The 22,325-nt window shown below is 46.2% G+C and overlaps 1 protein-coding gene across 2 annotated transcripts; it reads right to left on the bottom strand.

The window, feature by feature from the left end:
• Window positions 1-249: 249 nt before the first annotated feature.
• Window positions 250-20,475, bottom strand: MBD2 (methyl-CpG binding domain protein 2). 2 transcript variants are annotated; one of them, XM_083403259.1, is made up of 5 exons: window positions 20,388-20,475; window positions 16,113-16,203; window positions 14,062-14,239; window positions 2,735-2,880; window positions 250-1,272 (listed from the first exon to the last, which is right to left on the bottom strand). In XM_083403259.1, the coding sequence occupies exons 2-4, from the start codon at window positions 16,135-16,137 to the stop codon at window positions 2,751-2,753; spliced, it is 333 nt and encodes a 110-aa protein (XP_083259385.1). In that variant the 5' UTR covers window positions 16,138-16,203; window positions 20,388-20,475; the 3' UTR covers window positions 250-1,272; window positions 2,735-2,750. The 2 variants fall into 2 exon arrangements, with proteins under 2 accessions (XP_083259385.1, XP_083259384.1); XM_083403258.1 differs by lacking the exon at window positions 20,388-20,475 and adding an exon at window positions 20,236-20,365.
• Between the last annotated feature and the right edge of the window lie 1,850 nt (window positions 20,476-22,325).

The raw sequence follows: 22,325 nt of genomic DNA, 5'->3' as shown, positions 1-22,325 counted from the left end.
CTCAATAAAAGGAGGCTCCGTAGGGCTGGCCAGCAACTCGCATGCAGCCCACCTGTGCGCAGCTCACCTGCATTATCAACCTCATGTCCATCACTTCATGGAGGACCACAGGTTCCCCACATCTGGTCCACAAAAGCAGCAAGCACCCCACTCCCACCAAGTCATGGCCTCCCACCCACCTTTGCCAATACCACTGCTGACTTTTTCTCTCCTTGCACTGACCGACTGCTACAACATTTGCACAAACCATTTCGTTTGAAAAGTGCTTTACAATCTTTATTAGGTTCATCCTCACAACAACCCTGTGAGGTAGGTCACTCATTCCCATTTCACAAATGGAGAACTGAGGCTGATCCGCACACACTCGGCCGGTGTGTGCATTCATACTCGCATCACAGTGCTCATCCAGTTCCCGCTGAACTTAGGATAGTTGCCTCGGCTGGGGATGCCAAATCCCCATTTGGGCCCTTAAGAAGTGCAAATCAAAGTCAGTGACTTGAACCCGGTTGTCTTGGATACAGGCCACTCACTTAACGCCCTTATTTCTCTGCCCACCGATCCATCTGGCGATCTGGGCACGGGTGCCTATAATTTCCACTTAATTATAGCGCATCACAGTCTACAAATTTAGTTGCTCCGAATATAGTTATTTATTTCTCTTTTAGAGAAGGGGTGGCGATGGGTCAATTTACAGATGTTTCCACTCAACTCCGGTATATAAAAAAAAATTCTTTTATACAATATATGTACAACACATGTCACAATAGACTTTTCTTTCTTTCTTTTTAAATCGGGAGCGAACATTCCGTTTGCCTGATCCATTGTTACCAGCACACATACATCCACACAAAAGGAAGAGCGAGAGAGAGAGAAGAAGGGGGGAAAACCCTAAATATTTAGTGCTAGTCATACAGTTCCAGATTGCAGCCTAGCGTTGAAAGCTCAGCTTTGAGTTTAGGGAATTGTCTGACATAACAAAAAAATAAAAATAAAAAAACAAGACTTTTGAAGTCGTTAAGACACAAACTTTTTAAAAGTGGGTTTTCCTTTTTCTTTCTTGGTCTCTCTGTTTCCTCCTCTCCTCCCCCCCCCCCCAAGATATATACATAAAAAAGAGCCAAAAAAAGGCATTGGTTTTTAATGCTATTAGAAAGCTATATAAATGTGCACAGGTCCTCTTCTTCTTTTCATAAAAGACCAATGGAAAACAAAAGAAAAAAAGCGCCTTCAGCTTCCAGGAATTTCTTCTGGGGATAATTCTGTTTTAAGTACCTGTATGTAGAATGTAGGGAATGGGTATGAAACAGGTTTTTGAGAGACAGACAAAGAGAGAGAGAGGGAGGGAGAAGAATGACAATGGTTAGACATATTTTATTCTAACAGTGAAGATCTATGCCACAGGAGCTCTAGAACAAACTTCCACATAATCAGAAGCCTGAAATTGCCTGTAGCAGTTTTATTGGTCCTGACAGATGCTACAGGTTCCCGGGAAGAGACATAGTCTAGTCTTCACTCAGGGCTGCTTACTCACAAGTACACTCAATATCCAACTACACTGCCACACTCAATATCCAACTACCAGCCGGTAAGCCCCAGTACAGTCAATGGAGCTAACTTCTGGATAACATATAGAATTGAGCTGCCGGACACTCACCCTCCAACAATTACTTACAGCAAACAAAAAGTACCAGGAGACATTGCAGCTTCCTTGTGGCATTGCCTGAGGTTGAGCAGATGGGATGCACTAAGGACGTGTTGGAAGAGGGCCTCCACAGTGGGCTACAGGAACTGTCAGAAGCCATGACAGCTACTGTCACCTGGAGGCTTCTGAACACAAGGAGGCTTTTTCAGCAGCTCTTGCTTGAACCAGCTATAAAACATGATGGCCATACAGCTGATGGCATGGTTTGTGGAAAATACCCTTTTGGGCCACTGGGCTCCCTAGTGGGTCAAGACTGTACTGTATGTTTCCCACTCATGCTATATACACACCACCATGTTGAGGTATTCAATTATGGAGAAATCTTCCTTGTTTAAAAAACAACAACAGGGGAGGGCAAGACAGCGACCACTGTATCTATTCAGAATGTAAAAAAGGGAAAGGTAAAGGGACCCCTGACCATCAGGTCCAGTTGTGGATGACTCTGGGGCTGCGGCGCCCATCTCGCTTTATTGGCCGAGGGAGCAAGCGTACAGCTTCCGGTTCATGATTAAGCCGCTTCTGGTGAACCAGAGCAGTGCACGGAAATGCCATTCACCTTCCCGCTGGGAAGCACTTTGACGTGCTTTTGAACTGCTAGGTTGGCAGGAGCAGGGACTGAGCAACGGGAGCTCACCCCATCACGGGGATTTGAACTGCCGACCTTCTGATCGGCAAGCCCTAGGCTCTGTGGTTTAGACCACAGAACCACCAGCATCCCATTCAGGCTGCCTTTCACCAACTCAACATTTGCTGCCCTAGCTGAAGGCGCCAGGAACTGAACCTTCTGCATGGGGCTCTGCTGCTGAGAATGGCCCTTGCCTGGCGCCTTTCATCAAGATCTATTCTGTCTCTTCACCTTTAGCCAATCAGTTTGGCAGGCCTGGAGAGGAGAGCCGGGCCACTTCTGTGCTCTGTGAAGCACTTCACAAATTGCAGGCTTTTCATGCTGAACAGCAAAGCAGCAATCACAGTAACTAAGGGAGACACTCCAACATGCAGCGTTGTCGCTCCACAAGGAACCCGTGGCTGTACCTGATGCTTTTGCCTCTTATGCTTCTTCGCCATCGTCCATCTCAACCTCGTCCAAGTCAGCTGTATCTGCAGCTCGCGACAAGATGTCTGCCATTAGCGCCTCCTCCAGCTTTTTCCGTATCTGCTGTACTCGCTCTTCTTGTTTCCTGTGGAATAACCCGGAGGGGAAAAACATCACTGAAATATTATGTCCGCAAATGGAAAGAGAAGTCAACCAGCAGGCTAATGCTATCTCAGGGATTGAAGGTGAGCGGGTGAGGAACCTATGGCCCTCTGTTATCAAATTTAATCTCCACCCCTATAGTTCTTCCTCATCTTTGAACAACTTCATGTCCAAACTAGATTTTGTGTAGATTACCATCCCCACCCCCTTTTCTTTTCTGTCCCTGATGCAATAAATTCTATTCCTAATTTCCCATTTTGTAAAACTCTTGTGTGATTACTGGAGACATGAGTCTCTTGTAGACATATAATATCCCATTTTCCCCCTTAACACATGTTCTATTTTGTTTCTTTTGAGGTTTTTTAAAAATTTATTAATTTCCCACATTTATAACAAATATAACATATAAAGGACTCAAAACGAAACACATTACAATACTAAAAGAAAAAGAAAGAAAAATAAAAAACACTTAATACTTCTAAAATCCAAATTAACTTTCATTGTTATCTGACTTCCCCTAATCCCCCTAACTGAATTTCATTGTGACACCTTTGTAACAGTTCTCCAAGATCATCTTTCTAATACAGTTAACTCCTTAAATTTACTACCTTCATTTTTTTAGTTTACTATTCAACCCACTTACATTGCATGAGATACACTTTAGTGACATACAGATTTATTGTATTCACGTTACCTTACCACATTCAAGAAATACCGTATTTTTCGCCCCATAGGGCGCACCGCCCCATAGGATGCACCTAGTTTTTTTTGGGGGGGGGGGGAATAAAGAAAAAAAAATATTTCCCCCTGTGCTCGCCCCGGGACTGCAGGCAGCTCTGCGCAGCCATCGGGAGGCGGGCACGAAGTGGCGCCGGTCTCCCAAGGGTTGTGCAGAGCTTCCTGAAGCCTGGAGAGCGAGACGGGTCGGTGCGCACCGACCCGTCTCACTCTCCAGGCTTCAGCAAAAGCCTGCATTCGCCCGATAGGACGCACACACATTTCCCCTTCATTTTTGGAGGGGGGAAAGTGCGTCCTATAGGGCGAAAAATACGGTAACTATAAAACAAACTTTTCCACTTTATTCCTGTCTTGTCTCTTCTAGCTCTTGAAGTCTCTCTCCACCTAGATCTTTCCTCCAGAAACTTCCTGCTTCTTCTACCGTCCTAAAGGTCTTCCGTCTATCTTTATACGTGAAAGTGAGTCCCCAAGGGAAACTGTTTGCCCTCTGAAACTGCAAATCCCATCATCCCTGACCATGGCTCATATTGGCCAAGGATGATGGGAGTTGGAGTCCAACAACATCTGGAAGGCCACAGGATCCCCAGCCCTGATCTAAAAGAAGGCGTTCCCAAAGAACCACAGAATTGTAGACTTGGAAGGGACCCTGAGGGTCATCTAGTCCAACCCCTTGCAATGCAGGAAAATTGGCAGACCTGCGGCTTGAACCCATGACTCTGAGATTGAATCTCAAGCTATCAACTGAGCTACCTGAGGAGCCATAATTGCCAAACTGGAGAAAAAACATAATTGACAAATGAGATTCTCTAAACACTGCTTGTGTAGGTAATAATAATAATAATAATAATAATAATAATAATAATACGTATACTGCCCTATACCCATAGATCTCAGGATCTACCCATAGATCAGGTGGATGGATACCTTTTACTGGGGATCAGGTAGATTTCATAAAAGAAGCCCAAATTCACATCCATTTAAAGTACAAATATTCAAGTCAATGAGAAGAGTTTCCACATCAAGAAAAACACCTGCTGTGGCCAATGTGAAAACTATCTGCATACAGTAATTTTTGCTACAAATTAAAATCCATGCTCCCCACTGAGGCAAATTATGTGATTCTTTTAATGAAACTCTTCATAGGTAGCTTAATAGGGACCCACCACCAATCTCATCAACATTCACTTATGAACTCTGATGTAGCGGTTGAGAAGAAAGCATTTCAGCTAAACTGAGCCAAATACATATACCAGTTAGGAGGTCATTGACTTTAAGACTAAAAAGAAAGCCTATCCACCATCTTTTTTTTTTGCTGGAAGAAGAATTAACATAAACGCAGAACTATTGAATTCAGGAAGAATAAGTCACTGGGGGAATGCTGAAAGCTAGCACTGAATGTGATGTCAGGGTGGAAAAATCTCTTGGGATTCTCTGCCACACTTCCATTGTTGAGAGCGATGAAAAGCTAGCAGCCACAAAGACCTGTATGGCTTTAATAAACCTAGATGGAGAAGCTGAACGCAAATCCCCAAAACTTTTCCAAGTGTACTTTTCCTTACTATGCACCAGAGTTTTTCTTATTTTAAAGGAATGAGCGCAATGAACACTGGATAACTGAAAGGAGCAGAGAGCTCCCATCTTCAAGCACTCTTCTGTAACATTTCACAATCCCACAAGCCATGTTTGAAAAGCAGGATGTTCAAAGCAAACTCAAAATTGATTATTCTAGCTGCCTTTAGACAAGGATGAGGAAACTGTAACCCTCTAGGTGTTGCTAGATTATAGTTCTAGTCATGGTGGCTGGAGCTGGCAGTAAATGGAGTCCAACAACATTTAGAGGGCCCCAGATTCCCCACTCCCAACTCAAGTAATTTAAACAAGCAAACCAGGTTTTTAAACCCAACCGTGGGTGGCGCTGTGGGCTAAATCACACAGCCTAGGACTTGCTGATCAGAAGGTCGGCGGTTCGAATCCCCACGACGGGGTGAGCTCCCGTTGCTCGGTCCCTGCTCCTGCCAACCTAGCAGTTCGAAAGCACGTCAAAGTGCAAGTAGATAAGTAGGTACTGCTCTGGCGGGAGGATAAACGGTGTTTCCGTGCGCTGCTCTGGTTCGCCAGAAGCGGCTTAGTCATGCTGGCCACATGACCCGGAAGCTGTACGCCCGCTCCCTCGGCCAATAAAGCGAGATGAGCGCTGCAACCCCAGAGTCGGTCATGACTGGACCTAATGGTCAGGGGTCCCTTTACCTTTACCACTAAAAAACTATTGGCAGAGCCCCTGCTGGCCAAAATCATGGTCTTTTAAAACATCAAGGTTTTTTTTGTTTTTGTTTTTTTAAAATAAGACAGTGATTTGGCTTTAGTGCAAATAAAGCCCTGGGATGATGTGACTGAGTCTCAAATTTTAGTTCCTGCCCTGTCCTTCTGAGCTCTAAAATTCTATGTTTCTAATACCTTTAAAGCCACTGCCCTTATGTCACGGATAAGAAGCGATCACACTTTCTTTGTTTATTTTGAAACTCTTGGATCAAGCTGACGCGGAGACTGCAAATGTGCCTCGTAAAAAGCATCTCACTAAATAATAAAGATGCTTTATGCTGCTGTTTACAGATCTTTTACTTTATCTTTCCATTCAGTACATCGCGCTGGGTCAGGCTTTAGTAGTGTTGGGGGGCAGTAATGTCAAGGCTGATGAATGAGATTTATTTTTGAGCAACACACAGGCGATGTAAGGATAACTCTGCAAAAGCACAGGTCGGGGAGCTCAAAAGAGGCGCCCTGCACATGCAGAAGAGCTGGTGGAGGGGGGGTGTCCCAGATTCCAGAGCCGAGGCTGATTTAAAAGGTGCAAGACAGAGAACGTGTCACCAAATCATCCACTGGCATTTAGAGAGCGAGATTAAAGTAAATGAATGGAAGGCACTAACGTATGTGTATTTGCACAAGGTATCTTGTGGCCTGGGTACAAATCACAATTGAGGAACACTTTGGGAAGAGTGGGAAGTTGGCAGTGAAAAGCAACGTATATGACAAGCTTATGCAATGCATATGGGAGCCCAGAATTACCGTACTTTTCCATGTACTGTGGTAGCTCCGGTTGCAGACGGGATCCATTCCAGAGCTCTGGTCGGATACCGAGGTTTCCACAACTGGAGGGACCGCTTCTGTGCATGTGCAGAAGCGCATTTGCGTGCATGGCAAAAACCCAGAAATATATTTCCGGGTTTGCCACTTATATACCCCAAAGTTAACGTAAGCGGAGGGATATGTAAGCAGAGGTATGACTGTATAAGACTAAAGGTAAAGGTAAAGGGACCCCTGACCATTAGGTCCAGTCATGACCGATTCTGGGGTTGTGGCGCTCATCTCGCTTTACTGGCCGAGGGAGCTGGCGTACAGCTTCTGGGTCATGTGGCCAGCATGACTAAGCTGCTTCTGGCGAACCAGAGCAGCACACGGAAACGCCGTTTACCTTCCCGCCGGAGCGGTACCTATTGATCTACTTGCACTTTGATGTGCTTTTGAACTGCTAGGTTGGCAGGAGCAGGGACCGGGCAACGGGAGCTCACCCCGTCGTGGGGATTCGAATTTTTTTAGCCCATTAACCTAATATACTGTGTCCATGTCTCTTTCTTATCCCCAAGCAGGTGGCGGCTCCTTGAATCACAAGTGTGAATTCTGGTGGACACCTGTGTTTTGGTTCTCATATTGCTTCAGAAAGTTTGAACTAGGTGGTTTTGTCTTTTGAACGCAAACTGAATCGAAATTCTCCGCCACCCTACCTGGGACTTTCTGCATGCAAAGAAGATGCTTTAACACTGATCTACGGTCTTTCCCATGTTTGGATGAGGAGTGTTTGGATATCAGCATCATAATACAGTCATACCTCAGGTTGAATGCGCTTCAGGTTGAGCGCTTTTGGATTGCACTCCGCGGCAACCCGGAAGTAACTGAGCGTGTTACTTCCGGGTTTCGCCGCTTGCGCATGTGCAGATGCTCAAAATGACGTCAAGCGCAGAAGTGGCAAAACACAACCTGCACATGCGCGCCATCGCGTCTTGCGTTCCATTCAGGATGTGAACGGGGCTCCGGAACGGATCCCGTTCGCATCCCGAGGTACCTTTGTATTGACGAAGCACATGAATCTGTCAAAAGAGAATGGGAGCACAGATCCTTTGGGGGAAATATCACAAAATATTTCCCTGTTATTATATCTTGCGCTTACACAGCTCAGCCCTGTCCTGCATATATATCACCAGAAAGGGACTCAGCAGTCACAGAAACCTAAAACGACTTGCACTTAGGAAGCTACCTTTAAGCAAAAACGCATCATCACAAGTTAAGTAAGAACTGCAGGCCTGAAGCAAATGACTTTCCCATTAATACGTTCAGCTTGATTTCCTATGCTAATTTGCAGAGAAGGCACTCTGGAAACAAAAGTCCTTGAATATGCAACTGAATCAAAGGTAGCCCATGCAAACATAATATTAATTTTTTTTTTAATGCGTGACGTGGAGGAAAAGAAAAGAAGGAACAAGAAATATGACTTTTCAAAGCAAACGAACCTTGGAAACACTATTTTTTCTGACAGATCAGGATTCCATTGCTATTAGAGAACTGTGGTTCAACATTGCCCTCTGCCGGAGGCAGTCTGGGATTTCAACTGCTAAAACAAAACAAAAAACACCCCAAAATCCTTTGGAACATTTCTTTTTATGTGTTAGCCGTCTCCTGCTGGCGGCAGAAATAATAAGAGGGGGGAACCCATGCTGTGTTAACTTTTTATGCCTCCATTACATCGTTCGGGACACAGTGAAGCCGAAAAAACGCTTAGTCCCAAACTTTAAGAAGATGGTAGAGACTATTGAACAAAACTAATTTTCAAAGGGAGAAATAAAGGAGTGGGGGAGGGATTTGCAGCATCAAGGATCTGCATTCATCTCTGAGCTTCCAGGACTGCTAAAAATTCACCAAACTCTTCGAGCCTATTTGGTTAAAATCTCTGTGAGCAAAGTCTACTAAAGTAAAAGGTTGCAAGAGCAATTTTGCGAAATTGTTGTACGTTAGGACTGGCCAGGATAGCTCAGTGATAGAGCATGAGACACTTAAGCTCAGAGTTGTGGATTTGAGCCCCACTTTGGGCAAAAACACTCCTGCAATTACAGGGATTTGCATAATTGATGCTTGTGCTCCCTTCCAATTCTATGATTCTATGATTCGAACACAAGCACAGGTCATATACAGTAGTACCTTGCTTCTCAAACGCCTTGGTTCCCAAAAGCCGAAAACCCGGAAGTAAGTGTTCCGGTTTTTGAACATTTTTCAGAAGCTGAGTATCCAATGCAGCTGTCAGCTATTGTTTCCGGGGCGCTTGCACCAATCAGAAGCTGTGTCTTGGTTTTCAAACATTTCGGAAGTTACCGTATTTTTCGTCCCATAGGACGCTCCGTCCCATAGGACGCACCTAGTTTTTTGGGGGGGAAATAAAGGAAAAAAAAATTTCCTTTATTTTCCCCCCAAAAGCAGGTCCGGGAAACCCAACCAGGTCGAGGAACAGCGGGGTGGCGGCGCTGCGCCTCCCTGCTGTCCCCCGAGCTTGTGGGGCTGGCCAATGTCTGCCTGGCGTGAGGGGCGCCCTGAAGCAGAGCGCCCCTCGCGCCAGGCAGCAGGCTGCTATCTGCAGCGTGGGGAGCGCTGCGGGGAACTCCTGCAGCGTTCCCCATGCTGCGGGTGTCTGCCTGGCACGAGGGGCGCCCTGAAGCAGAGCGCCCCTCGCGCCAGGCAGCAGGCTGCTATCTGCAGCGTGGGGAGCGCTGCGGGGAACTCCTGCAGCGTTCCCCATGCTGCGGGTGTCTGCCTGGCACGAGGGGCGCCCTGAAGCAGAGCGCCCCTCGCGCCAGGCAGCAGGCTGCTATCTGCAGCGTGGGGAGCGCTGCGGGGAACTCCTGCAGCGTTCCCCACGCTGCGGGTGTCTGCCCGGCGCGAGGGGCGCTCTGCTTCAGGGCGCCCCACCCGCCGGGCGGCAGGCTGCTATCCGCAGCCTAGACATCCCTGCGGGACCTCCTGCAGGGCTGCCTAGGGTGCGGATGTGTTCCCCAAGCTCCGGGCGCTCTGCTTTCAGGGCGCCCGACGCTCCGGGAAGCAGGCTGCTATCCGCAGCCTAGACATCCCTGCGGGACCTCCCGCAGGGCTGCCTAGGCTGCGGATGTCTTCCTGAAGCCTGGAGAGCGAGAGGGGTTGGTGCGCACCGACCGCTCTCGCTCTCCACGCTTCAGCGAAAGCCTGCATTCGCCCCATAGGACGCACCCAGATTTCCGCTTCATTTTTGGAGGCGGAAAAGTGCGTCTTATAGGGCGAAAAATACGGTAAATAGACCTCCGGAACGGATTAAGCTTGGCCCTTTTGTTTTTGCTATTTGTTTTGCAGTGTGGTGTAGTGGTTAAGAGTGGGAGTCTCGTAATCTGGGGAACCGGGTTCGCGTCTCCGCTCCTCCACATGCAGCTGCTGGGTGACCTTGGGCCAGTCACACTTCCTTGAAGCCTCTCAGCCCCACTCACCTCACAGAGTGTTTGTTGTGGGGGAGGAAGGGAAAGGAGAATGTTAGCCGCTTTGAGACTCCTTAAAGGGAGTGAAAGGCGGGATATCAAATCCAAACTCTTCTTCTTCTTCTTCTTGTTTTTGAGGCTTTTCTGGTTAATTTGTTTTTGTGACTCTGTGGAACCCAGTTCAGCTACTGATTGATTGACTGTGTGACTGCGGAAATGGATAAAAGCCCCCCATCCAAACAATGACTATCATCAGTGCAGGTAAGGAAAAAAAATAATTTTTATTTTTATCATCTACAATACTGTCTTATTTTATAGTACAGTACATTGATTATTGCTTTCATTTTATGGATCAATGGTCTCATTAGATAGTAAAATTCACGTTAAATTGCTGTTTTAGGGGTTGTTTTTAAAAGTCTGGAACGGATTAATCCATTTTGCATTACTTTCTATGGGAAAGCGCACCTTGGTTTTGGAACGGATTAAGTTTGAGAACCAAGGGACCACAGCAGTAAAAGTGGGCCCAGGCTGTATCACTTCATATTGCAGGGGAGGAGGGGACTGGATTTCTCAAAATCCCTGTGTTTTTAAAAATAATTCCTGCACAAAAAAAGGAAGCACTACAGGAGAAAGCCTGGTGTAAGTCCTCCTCATTTTCCAAGAGCTGAAAGGAGAATTTCCAGGGCTGGCAGTCTGACATGGAGAACGACAGCTTTCTCATGGCCACCCATCTTCACAACCTATGAAGCGGACCTGCAGGAAGAGTCTATGGCGCTTAGCTCCTGCTGGATCATGCCAAAGGCCCAACTAGTCCAGCATCGTAGAATCATAGAATTGTAGAGTTGGAAGGGACCCCGAGGGTCATCTAGTCCAACCCCCTGCAATGCAGGAATCTCAGCTAAAGCTTCCATGACAGATGGCCACCCAACCTCTGCTTAAAAACCTCCAAGGAAGGAGAGTCCACCACCTCCCAAGGGAATTTGTTCCACTGCCAAACAGCTCTTACTGTCATAAAGTTCTTCCTGATGCTTAGCTGGAATCTCATTTCCTGAAGCCATGGGTTCGAATCCTACCTTCTGGAGCAGGAGACAGCAATGCTCTCTCAATGGCCAACCAGATGCCTACAAGCAAGACCTGAGCAAAACCGCACTCTGCTCTTTGCTGGCAGGATTATACAGCTGCAGCAAATCCAAGGAACAACTTCAGTCCAAACCATTTAAGGCTTTAAAGGTTAAAAAAAAGAACTTTAAATTGGGCCCTGAAACTCACTGTCAGCCAGTGAAGCTGCTACAGCAATGATATAATCAACAGTGACTGCCTCTGATGGCCGCATTTTGGACCATTTGACATTCTTGAACTATCTTCCACACAATAGCTGCATTTCAATCCTCAAACGGGAGGTGAGGAGCAAGTCAAGTTACATGGGAATTTGGAAATACAGAGGTTCCTTAAGCATCCTTAGCCGAGAGACTGTGTGCCCCACAGTGCTTTTACCTCAGCCATTTATCTGTTTGCAGCTAGATGGGGCAGGTGGCCTCATTTGATAGTTATTGAAAACTTTTATCTCAGTATTTTTAAGGGGGTGGAAAGGAGCCGTGCAATTTGGACAACCCACCCCGGTGATACACCATCACACAAAGATTTGGGAATGGACCACTGTGAGGCTCATCTCAAAAGCCATATGTAAATTAAATATAAAGGCATGTGGCAGTCGTAATAGTCTGACTCCACAGTGCAAACTTTTACAGTGGTACCTCGGGTTAAGAACTTAATTCATTCCGGAGGTCTGTTCTTAACCTGAAACTGTTCTTAACCTGAAGAACCACTTTAGCTACTGGGGCCTCCCACTGCCGCCACGCAATTTCTGTTCTCATCCTGAAGCAAAGTTCTTAACCCAAGGTAATATTTCTGGGTTAGCGGAGTCTGTAAGCTGAAGCGTCTGTAACCTGAAGCATCTTTAACGTGAGGTACCACTGTATTGGGAAAGTGCCCACTCTCATATTTCACCCAGCACAGGCCAAACATGGCCCCATTTGATTTACTTCCTTGTTTATGAACTGGCACAGCCGTGGGCTGTTGTGTCAGCAGAAATATACAAAGCTCTGCGAACGCTGCATTGCTGCTGAGGTGGCAGAAGCTTCAAACACGCCCTTCAAAACCTGGGCTCTAACAGGATGGGAAAGAGAAAGGGCACACCTTTTCTTAAGTCACAAAGAGCAGCCCCATGAAACAAAGTTATCTCTGCAAACTGCTTTCAGGTGCAACATTCTAAGCATCAAGAGGAATGAGTCTCTCAATGGGCAGAAAGGATGCAGGAATCTGGGGGAAGTGAGGGCAGGCGAGGATGCCGGCTTCAGCCCCGACACAGCAGGTGTCATGATCCTGACCTTGCTTTGCAGTGGGGACAGAAATCTCCCACTGGGGAGGGAGGTTTATTATTTATTTTATAGGGGTCATCTCAAAAAGCATCAGGCTACTGTACAACAACATAAAGAATAAAACAAAAGCAATACAGAGTGATGATTAAAACGACTGGCTACCCAAGAAAATTTCAAACCACTGCATAGGCTTGTTGGCACAGAGAGGTCAAGAGAGACACTTGGGGGTGCCTGCCAAATCTCTGCTAGAAGGGTGGTCTGCAGCATGGAGGCTGGTGACACTAAACACCCGATTTAAGGCTTCCTCCAACTGCTCTCAAAGGGAAGGCAAACCTGCCCCTTCAAAGAAAATAGATCAGCTCAAACCATCGTTCTTACTACCTTTTTTTAGGCATCGTTTTCTAGTCATTACACCTCTAGTTACCAAAAGTCTCTCTTGCCTCTATATATCATCAAGTCCATTACATGAAGGGATCATGCATGATTTTATTATATTCTATTTGCAGTTGCTCAATATCCTTTTCTCTTCTTGTCCTTTCTGAGGCTTGCCTGCCTGGATAGCTCAGTTGGTTTGTGTGTGGTGCTGATAACGCCAAGGTTGCAGGTTTGATTCCATCCACTTTAGGATCTTTTACAAGTCAATCAACCCAGCAAGCATGGCACCACTGCTTGCCCAACTTGTGCTTCCAGCTACAGGTCCTCCCAGTGCAGCCCAACTTCTGAAAGTTCAACGTTTCTTCAACAAACTGTGAGGAGGTGCAATGGACAAGATCGAGCTCATAGAAGACCTTTGAAATAGCAGAGTGTGGTAAAACTGTAAGGTCAGAAGTCTGAAAAGTTGGTAAGATCCAGAAATCAACTCGGGAGAATGAGAGGAAGTGTGTGCAATGTGAACACACGTAATGATAAAAGGAGAGAATTCCATCCACCTGACAGAGAATGGGGCTGGTGTGACGTTAATATATGAGAGTGCTGGAGGTGAAATAGTTAAACAAGTTACCCAATCAGAACCTAGGGGGTGGAGTCAGAGGGACTATAAAACCAGTTCTGGGAGGGGCGAAGGGAGAGTTTGTTGGGAGTTGGGTGGTTGGTTGAATTGGGACAGAGTCTGTGGGTAGGTTGAGTTAGTGTAGCGAAATAAGCTGAGTCAGGAACAGTTAGGGGCTAGGAAAACAAGTAAATATCGGAGAGGTGGTTTAGTGAGTGAGAGCAGGTAGCGGAAGTTATAGGTCTGGATAGGCATCCCATGATTGTAATGGACCGATACTGTTTATGAAACGACACGCTTGTTAAACTGCAATAAATAAACAGAAGTTTATGTTCCAATTTAACCCTGACTAGACTCAGTATTGTACCAGGTAGGGCCTGGGTGGTGGCAGCGAGAAATAAAGTGGTGGCACAGGAATCAAGAGATGGTGAAACGTCCGGGGACCCTGTGTGATCGCCACAGCTGGTTGCGGTGAGAGGAAAAGCCCTTCAACAGCAGTGGGGGCAAGGACTTACCTAATGTCCTCGTCCGTGACGATGAAGGCTTTGCAGAGAGGTTGGGAGGTGTTCAGCCACACGGCTGGGTTCTTCTCTACGGCGGCAGAGAGCTGCCCTGTGATGGGGGCAGAACTCGTGTGCAGTGCGCTGGCGACGGCAGACAGGAGGGTGTCATCGTTGTTCCCCGGGCCAACCCCTGGAACGCAAACACAGCACTTGATCAATAAGAGCAGAGCAGAGTTCAATGGGCAGGATCCGAGCAGAGTTCAATGGGCAGGATCCGGTGGCAAGGATCCCAAACCTCCCATCCCAGAGCCTAGTCAGGTAGCCAAAGAGCACATGAGAGGGAGATGAAGCATGCAGGGGGACACACACACACACACACACACACACACACACGGGTCTCACCCCCCACCGTGCTGGCCCCATTCAGTTCACCTTCCTGCTTCGTGTAGGTTCAGTTTGACACTGCAGGAATTCTGGACAACCAATTATCTGTGGGGCAAGAGGGCGGCCTAACCACCAAACTGGCAAGAACCAGCTTTGGAGGAACCTAATGGCCAAAGCAACTCCAGATATGGTACAAGGAGAGCTCTAATACATGCCATTTCCAAGGACTGTGGTTGACTAAAAGATGGTGGGACAATTTCAGGGAGTGGGCAGAGGAGGAATGGTGGAGACTGCCTCCCCAACCTGACCCTTCCGGGGAGGAGGAAGAGGCAGTATAGATTTACAACAGGGGTTTGGGGGAGGCCGCAGTTCAGAGGCAGATGAGAGGAAAAGCTGGGAAATCATGGAACAGGCAGAACAACACCAGCTGACATGTTGTCAATAGAAAGCATTCCAGATCCTCCATCTCCCAGAGCAAAGCAAGACTTAAAAGTAGGAGAGCAAAGAGCTCAAAGACAGAGGGCATGTAGCAGCACCCATAGAGGAGATGATGAGAATGATGAATGAGGATGTGGGAGATGCGGGGGTGGGGGTGGAGATTCACTCAGGACACCGCCATTATCCAAGAGGCTGGGTTCTATAGCCTCTCTCTGTAAAGATTAAAATAAAAAACGACGGTAAGAAACTCTCCCCTGTCTTTATATGTTCCTGGGCAACCAGCCAGGAGTCACTGACACCATCCTGACAGACAATGGGGTGGCAGAAGATGGTAGAGGAGAGGAGGAAATACCTAAGGTACCTTTTACTATATACCATGTTTCCTAATGGGTAGTTCTTGCAGACTGTCTGGACTCTGTCCTGTAATGCAGTATTAAATAGACAAGCTGGGAATTTGGTGACAGCCTCTGTAATGAACCCTCAAAGGGTACTTCTCCCCACACCAAACAGGCTTTTGCTCACAGAATAGGACTTCCTCTCCTCCTCCTGGCAGTTGCTGCGCACCTGAGAATCTGGACTAAATGAAGCTTTGGTCTGAACCAGCAGGGCCACTGCTGTTATGTTCTTATCACCCTTTAGACTTCCACCAGCGTACCAAGATGTGAAGCTACAATGTAGACACTGGGGGCAAAGTCAAGCATGTGGGCCCTCCCTGTTAGAATTCCTGCTCCATGATTGCAGTCATGGGATGGTATATGTTTTGACTCCACAAAGTGGGAAGTAACGGAGACAGGATGTTTGTGTTACTGTGTTCCGTGAATTGTGACTGTTGTCCTTTGTTTTGTCTGATGCTAGAGAGAGAGGGAGCCATGTTGCAGTGCTCCGTGTGTGTTTATATGTAAATAAAGTAGATTAGCCAAAATGCTGAGTTGCTGAGGTCTGTCACGCGAACTGCGAACACTCTGCAGATCCCTGAGTGTGCCAGTGTCAGTTGGCATTGGTCGCTGTGATGTTTGGGGTGAAGAAAGCTTCTGAAACTCCCAAACGATCGACCAGGAGGGAGAGAACATGCCAGTCGGGCATGTGTCTCTGCCAGGGTCCTACTCAAGTGTAGGCTGAACTCCTGACACTCCCCACCCCTTCAGATGCATCCACACATGCACAAAATGTCCCTCTCCACCCCAGCTTGAGAGCCACCCATTTTTTAGGAGCGCACAGAACACTGCTGATGCAAAGAGTACCTTGAAGGCCTTTTGGCAGCTCCATGGATTTTATGATCTGCTCGCTCACATCTGATGCGCTCAAGCCTTGCAGCCTCTTCTCCCAGAAAAGCTGAAAAGATTGAAAGATTGCCGGGTTATTTAAAATGGAAAAGTAACAAAAACACTGCAGGGGGGGGGGAGGGAAACCAAGACGGAATATTCATTTTATAGGCATAAACTTAATCCCTTCTGCAACAGTGCTGGAAGATTTACAGACAGCCTCTGCATGCTGCCAACTTGACGAAAAAGCAGAAGGAATCGTTTTGTTTATTTGCGGGTTTAGTTCAAATATTTATGCCCCATTTATTTAGGCGCAATCAACCTCTCAAAAGCAGCTTGCGGTGATACTAAAGCAAACATCTCTTGTTTTTATTCTTTTTCAAGGTTACTTCCAGGGCAGATTCTGGGTGCCAGTTCCCTGCGGAGCTTTGCTACTGAAGAGAAACTCTCCTCTGGGAAGTTCTCTTGCACAAAGACTTGCGAAATGTGCAGTCGCTGCCCAATAACACAGTTGCTTCCCCACACACCTGAATTGGACTTGTGCACAGGACAAACCAACACCTGATTGCTCCAATGCAGATGAGCGCCGGCTATACTTGCTTACTTTAAACTGATGCAAAAACAATTAAGCAACAATTAAGCATACGCACACTTTTCCCAGTTAAGGGCAATCGTCTTGAGCCCTTGATTGCTTTCAATATGCTAGGGCTGCGTGGTCAACTTAAAAGGGGGTAGCTTTCAAGGATGTTCACCAAGGACCAAACTACGTGTGATGCAGAAGGCAGCTTTGTTGGGGGCTGCTGCTCTTTTTAAAAAATGCAGATAGCATCAGCTGCAGGGAGAGCAATGGATAATTACAAGGAGCATAGCAGGTGTGGTGGAAGAATTTAACCCTCTCCTCTCCTGCTGCTGTCCTAAATAAGAGTCCTGCTCGGAAGGTGCTATCTGCATTGGAAATCACTCATTGGGACCAGCTAAACTTTGATTTGGCATCTCGATTGCTAATTCTGCCCTAGTGTAAGTGTAATTTGCCCTGTGGCACAGGGTGACTAAGTTCAGCACCTGAAAATGCGTGCATTGGTAAGGTGCTTGTGAACTTGAGCATGCAGGTAAATCTGCAAGGACTGTAGACCAAGGAGACTCAAATTCGAACCCATGCTCAGCCATGGGTAAGCTTGGACCAGTTAACTATATCTCAGTCTAATATGCTTCACAGAGCTAATGGAGAGGGAGAGAGAGAGAGAGAAAGGAGTACACGTTGAAGGGAATAAAAAAAATAAAAAAATAAGAGTAATCAGCAAGGGTAGTAGTTGAACTAAGTTTGAGTAAAACTTAGTTGAATTACCAACCTTGCTGCTTACCATGAGACCCACTGAAATTAATGAACATATCTAAGACATTGCCATTAATTTCAATGGGCCTACTGTGAGTAAAACTTAGCTGAATACCACCCTAAGCAAGTGGATGTATCATGCAAATGGAGATCTTACATATGGCACCTAATTGGATTATTTTGAAATGAGCTCCTTTCCTGAAAACCAAGGTATTGAATTGCAGCTCCTTACTTAAGGAGCATTTTTTGTTACCCCCAAGTAATTTTTCATTCATTGTGAAAATGACAGTACAATTTTATTAACATCTACTTAATTTATCTTAAATAGGAACTAAAATGATACAATTGGCATGATTACCGTAAGGACTATATAAAATGTTCCCATTTAGCCGATTTGAAAAATCAATTTAGGTTACAATTATGTCAGATAAGTTTGGTGATCCCTGTAGACCCTGGTCAGAATGATAATGTGATGGATGAGTTTTGTACGCAACGTAATTGCTTTGTTTCAGTGCTCTCTACACAAGCCATTAATATTTGGTTGTCCAATTAAGATAACTTTTAAGACAATCGTGGCAGTGACCAACTTCAGTTCATATTTACACATTTTGCAAGACCACTCAATTATTTCATTCCTGTTTTCCTTCACCAGACCATCATCAACAGCCTTTGCTACTTTACCTTGTGTGTTTATATGGAAACGTGTATATAATTATCTCTACCCTTCTACTGCATACGGGTATTCAGATCAGCTTAGATCAATTAAAACCACATCATCATAAAGACAACATCATCAAGAAAATACAAAGTGTGTTCGCACATTACACTGAACCCAGGTACAAGCTGTCTCTACACATGTACAAGTGTTTGTACAAAAGAGCACACACTCGTTGATTTCTACAGCTCAACTGTTGTGAACACAGGTACACAGATGGTACACTCGCCGTATATCACACTTGAATAACCGGGTGTACCAGTTCAAGCAATGGTGTACACAGACTGAACATGCATGGAACGTAGTAAGAGGCGGAACAGACACAGCAAATCTGGGAGGATAATACTCTCTGCTCGACAGGGCAAAACATCTTCCAGAACAAAAATGACTTTCCTAGCAGGTGGAAGATGGTTAAAGAGAGGGGGTCATCCAAGCCTTGCAGGGCAAGATATGCCAAGTTTGGGTGCAGCAGTGAACAACATGCCGCCTTTTTAAAAGCAATGCCAGAGGTGTTGAGGAAGAGGAGAAATCAGTTGTCTGTATCAGACATCTAGAAGAAGAAGAAGAAGAAGAAGAAGAAGAAGAAGAAGAAGAGTTTGGATTTGATATCCCGCCTTTCACTCCCCTTCAGGAGTCTCAAAGCGGCTAACATTCTCCTTTCCCTTCCTCCCCCACAACAAACACTCTGTGAGGTGAATGGGGCTGAGAGACTTCAAAGAAGTGTGACTGGCCCAAGGTCACCCAGCAGCTGCATGTGGAGGAGCGGGGAATCGAACCCGGTTCCCCAGATTACGAGACTACCGCTCTTAACCACTACACCACATGGCTCTAGGCCTGCAGCAACATCTACCATGCGATGGAAACAGATAAAGATGATGCCATAGACCGGTTGGACACAGAGGAATGGAGAGGAACCAGCTGGAGAACCCCAAAGGGAAGAAGGCTCAGAGCCCTGGGTTTGGTGGTGGGACAGCAATGAGTGACCAGAGGGAGAAGACTGGAAGGGTGGGATGGTGGAAGCTGAAGACATAACAGGGCTTAGTAAGAGAGAGGTCCAGAATCAGAAGCAGAAGCTGAAGCAGGAGAGGAGGAGGCCAAGAGGCAGAGATGAGGCAGGCTTGTGAAGAGGCAGGAGAGGCATGAATAGGGAGGAGCAAAGGCAGGCACGGAGGCACAATCTCAGATTGCTTGGGAAACATCCTGGAGAGGAGCAGACATAGCTGGCTGTGGGGAGGCAGGGACCTTTAGTCTAGGCCAGGCATCCCCAAACTTGGCCCTCCGGATGTTTTGGGACTACAATTCCCACCATCCCTGACCACTGGTCCTGTTAGCTAGGGATGATGGGAGTTGTAGTCCCAAAACATCTGGAGGGCTGAGTTTGGGGGTGCCTGGTCTAGGCAACTGCTTCATGGGGGCAAGACCTGAGTTGCTGTGCTCACTAGGCCTGAAATTCCTGTGCTGATCCTGTTTTGCTAAGAAAGAGGTAACTCCGGCTCACTCAAGGTGAATTACTGGTGTCTTAGGTCCTGCCAGGTGCCTTACAGACTATTTGCCCCTTCAGCTCACAGCAGTGGCTCCCCAGAGTTCTTTCCCTGAGTCAACAGTGTGATGCAGCAGCAAACAAAGCTAATGCTATTCTAGGCTGCATCAACAGAAGTATAGTGTCCAGATCAAGGGATGTAGTAGTACCACCCTATTCTGCCTCGGTCAGACCACACCTGGAATACTGTGTCCAGTTCTGGGCATCACAATTTAAGAAGGATACTAATAAGCTTGAGGAAGGGTTGATGATCAAGGGTTTGGAAACCAGGTCTTATGAGGAACAGCTGAAGGAGCTGGTATTTAGTCAGCTTCTACAATATGTGATATTTTCGGTTCTGTTTTTACTGAAGGTTCTGGGGACTGAGAAACCAGGACCTCAGAATGCAAAGCACGCGGCCAACGGTTGAGCTACAGTCTCCTCGTGATAAGCTCAGCACTGCACAAAATGAAACGAGGTGCTGCGTAGACAAATAGGAAGTCTCATATATATCAGACAAACCATCTGTACTCACAAGGATATTGTCTGAGTGGTTCCGAACATGCAAACACTCAAGGCTGGCTCTCTGCTAATGTGGACAGTTTTTAACTCAGGTCTGAATGTCTGAACTGGGCCCCTTGCCTATTCAGCACATTCGTACAACAAAGAAAAAGACACTTGATTAACCTGAAGCCTAAAGCCGCTCCCATTTCAGCATTTTTAGACTGCTCCTTAGGTTTCAAAGCTCAGTGCCTTCTTTGCAAGCTTTTCTGCAGAGCTAGCACAGTAACAATGCCTTTGCAGTTCTAGAACACTTAAGAAATCCATGTTGGAGATCTTGTGCTGGGAGCACTGGTCTGCAGCTACTGGGAAATGGCAGGTAGGGTCTGGAGGACGCTGCTGGACTCAAGAGAAGTCACACCAAATGTTCTTCATTCTTTTGTGCATGGAATGGTCTCCAACATTATGAATATCTATACAGAGGGAGAAGTTGACTTATAAATGAATCATCCCGACTTTGGCTGGAAGCAACTCTTCAAGCTCTCATCAGGCAGAGAGGTCTTCCCCTATCTCTGCTACTAGGGCCAGATCCAGGAGCAGTTAACCCTGTGTGGGCCACTTTCGACAGGTGGGGTAGGTGAACCACCTGTCCCTCACCTGATGTCATAGGAAGTCAGGTGACTGACACTTCAAACTGTGGCTGTCAAAGAAGAATCCGGAACATGCTCTTAAGTGTGCTCTCATTTTCTCCTTTGCAGCCCTGGCTTGAAGGCAGTGCTTTCCCAATTCAAGGTGCAGATGCAAAGGAACAATCAACCGTGTGCTTAGAAATGCAGGCCTTCCTCTGCAGCAACTTGAATTACCGTATTTTTCGCTCTATAAGACACACCAGAACACAAGTTTTTGGAGGAGGAAAACAAGAAAAAAAATATATTCTTGATCTCAGAAGCCAGCACAGCAAGAGGAATCACTGCGCAGTGAAAGCAGCAATCCCTCTTGCTGTTCTGGCTTCTGGGATAGCTGCGCAGCCTGCATTCGCTCCATAAGACGCACACACATTTCCCCTTACTTTTTAGGAGGGGAAAAGTGAATCTTATAGAGCAAAAAATACGGTAGGTGCTTTTTGAATATGCCTTTTTCTGTCACCAAGGCGTGCCTCACCCAAAACAGCCTATGGGACAGATGTTCCACACCAATGAAGTGACTTATTGTTTATATGCAGTGGACGGGTGAAGAATCCGAAGTTCTTTAATTTCTGTACTTTATCTTTTCTATTCTCTCTTTTAAGTTCTTTTCTATCTCCTCCTTCTTGTCGTTTTCTCTCATTTCTTTTCCCCTCTTTTTTTCTTTTCTCCTATCCTTTTTTGTTTCCTCCACGCTTTTATTTAGATTACGGTTGGATGAAAAAAGATACTTGGTATTAAATTTTGTATCTCTCTTTGTAAACTCCAATTAAATTTATTCAAAGAAGAAGAAGTAGTTCCCCACACAAATGAAGGTGGCAGGGTCTTAATCTGAGATGTGGCAGCTGCCATTACCACTGTGGGAAACTTATCAGAAATCCTCATAAACGTAGGTATTTATGAAAAATATTTGCACCTCACCCTTCCATCTACAATGCAGCTTGCAAAAAAATGATATCATAATTGTCAGATAAAATAGCATACAATAATATTTATATCACCATATTTGTTGTTGTTATTGAAAATATTACTTAGAATAAATATAAAGACAGTGACCCAATAAGGCATATAAAAGCATAAATAAATAGAGGAGGTTTGCTAGAAAAGGGGAGATGGCTAGAGCTCAATGACAGAGCATCTATCGAAAGGCAGTCCTGATATCTTGATGTTTACCATATTTTTCTGTGTATAGCATGCTCCCGTGAATAAGACGACCCCTATTTTGGAGGACTCCAAATTAAGAAAGTGGGGAAAGAATGCCCAGAGTTGTTGAGTTTTGGGGGGATGTTGCCAAGAGTTGCTGAGCTTTTTTTCAGGGGGATAGCCAAAAATTGCTCGCCCGCCTGGCTAACGCTGCCGATCACACATGTCACCAAAACCACCAATCGTCTGCCCACTCGCCCCCAGCAGCCACCAATCGCCAGCCCAATTGCCACAGCAG

Source organism: Podarcis tiliguerta (assembly GCF_965153285.1).
Source record: "Podarcis tiliguerta genome assembly, chromosome: 11".
Classification (NCBI taxonomy): domain Eukaryota; kingdom Metazoa; phylum Chordata; class Lepidosauria; order Squamata; family Lacertidae; genus Podarcis; species Podarcis tiliguerta.
This window is presented reverse-complemented; position numbering and strand designations above follow the sequence as displayed.

Coding starts and splice junctions, on each gene's coding strand:
- MBD2 (XM_083403259.1), bottom strand. CDS start 16,137: ATGGAGCTGCCAAAAGGCCTTCAAG. Junction 14,240..16,112: donor GCTGCCAAAAGGCCTTCAAG/GTACTCTTTGCA, acceptor TTTGCGTTCCAG/GGGTTGGCCCGGGGAACAAC. Junction 2,881..14,061: donor GTCACGGACGAGGACATTAG/GTAAGTCCTTGC, acceptor GTTATTCCACAG/GAAACAAGAAGAGCGAGTAC.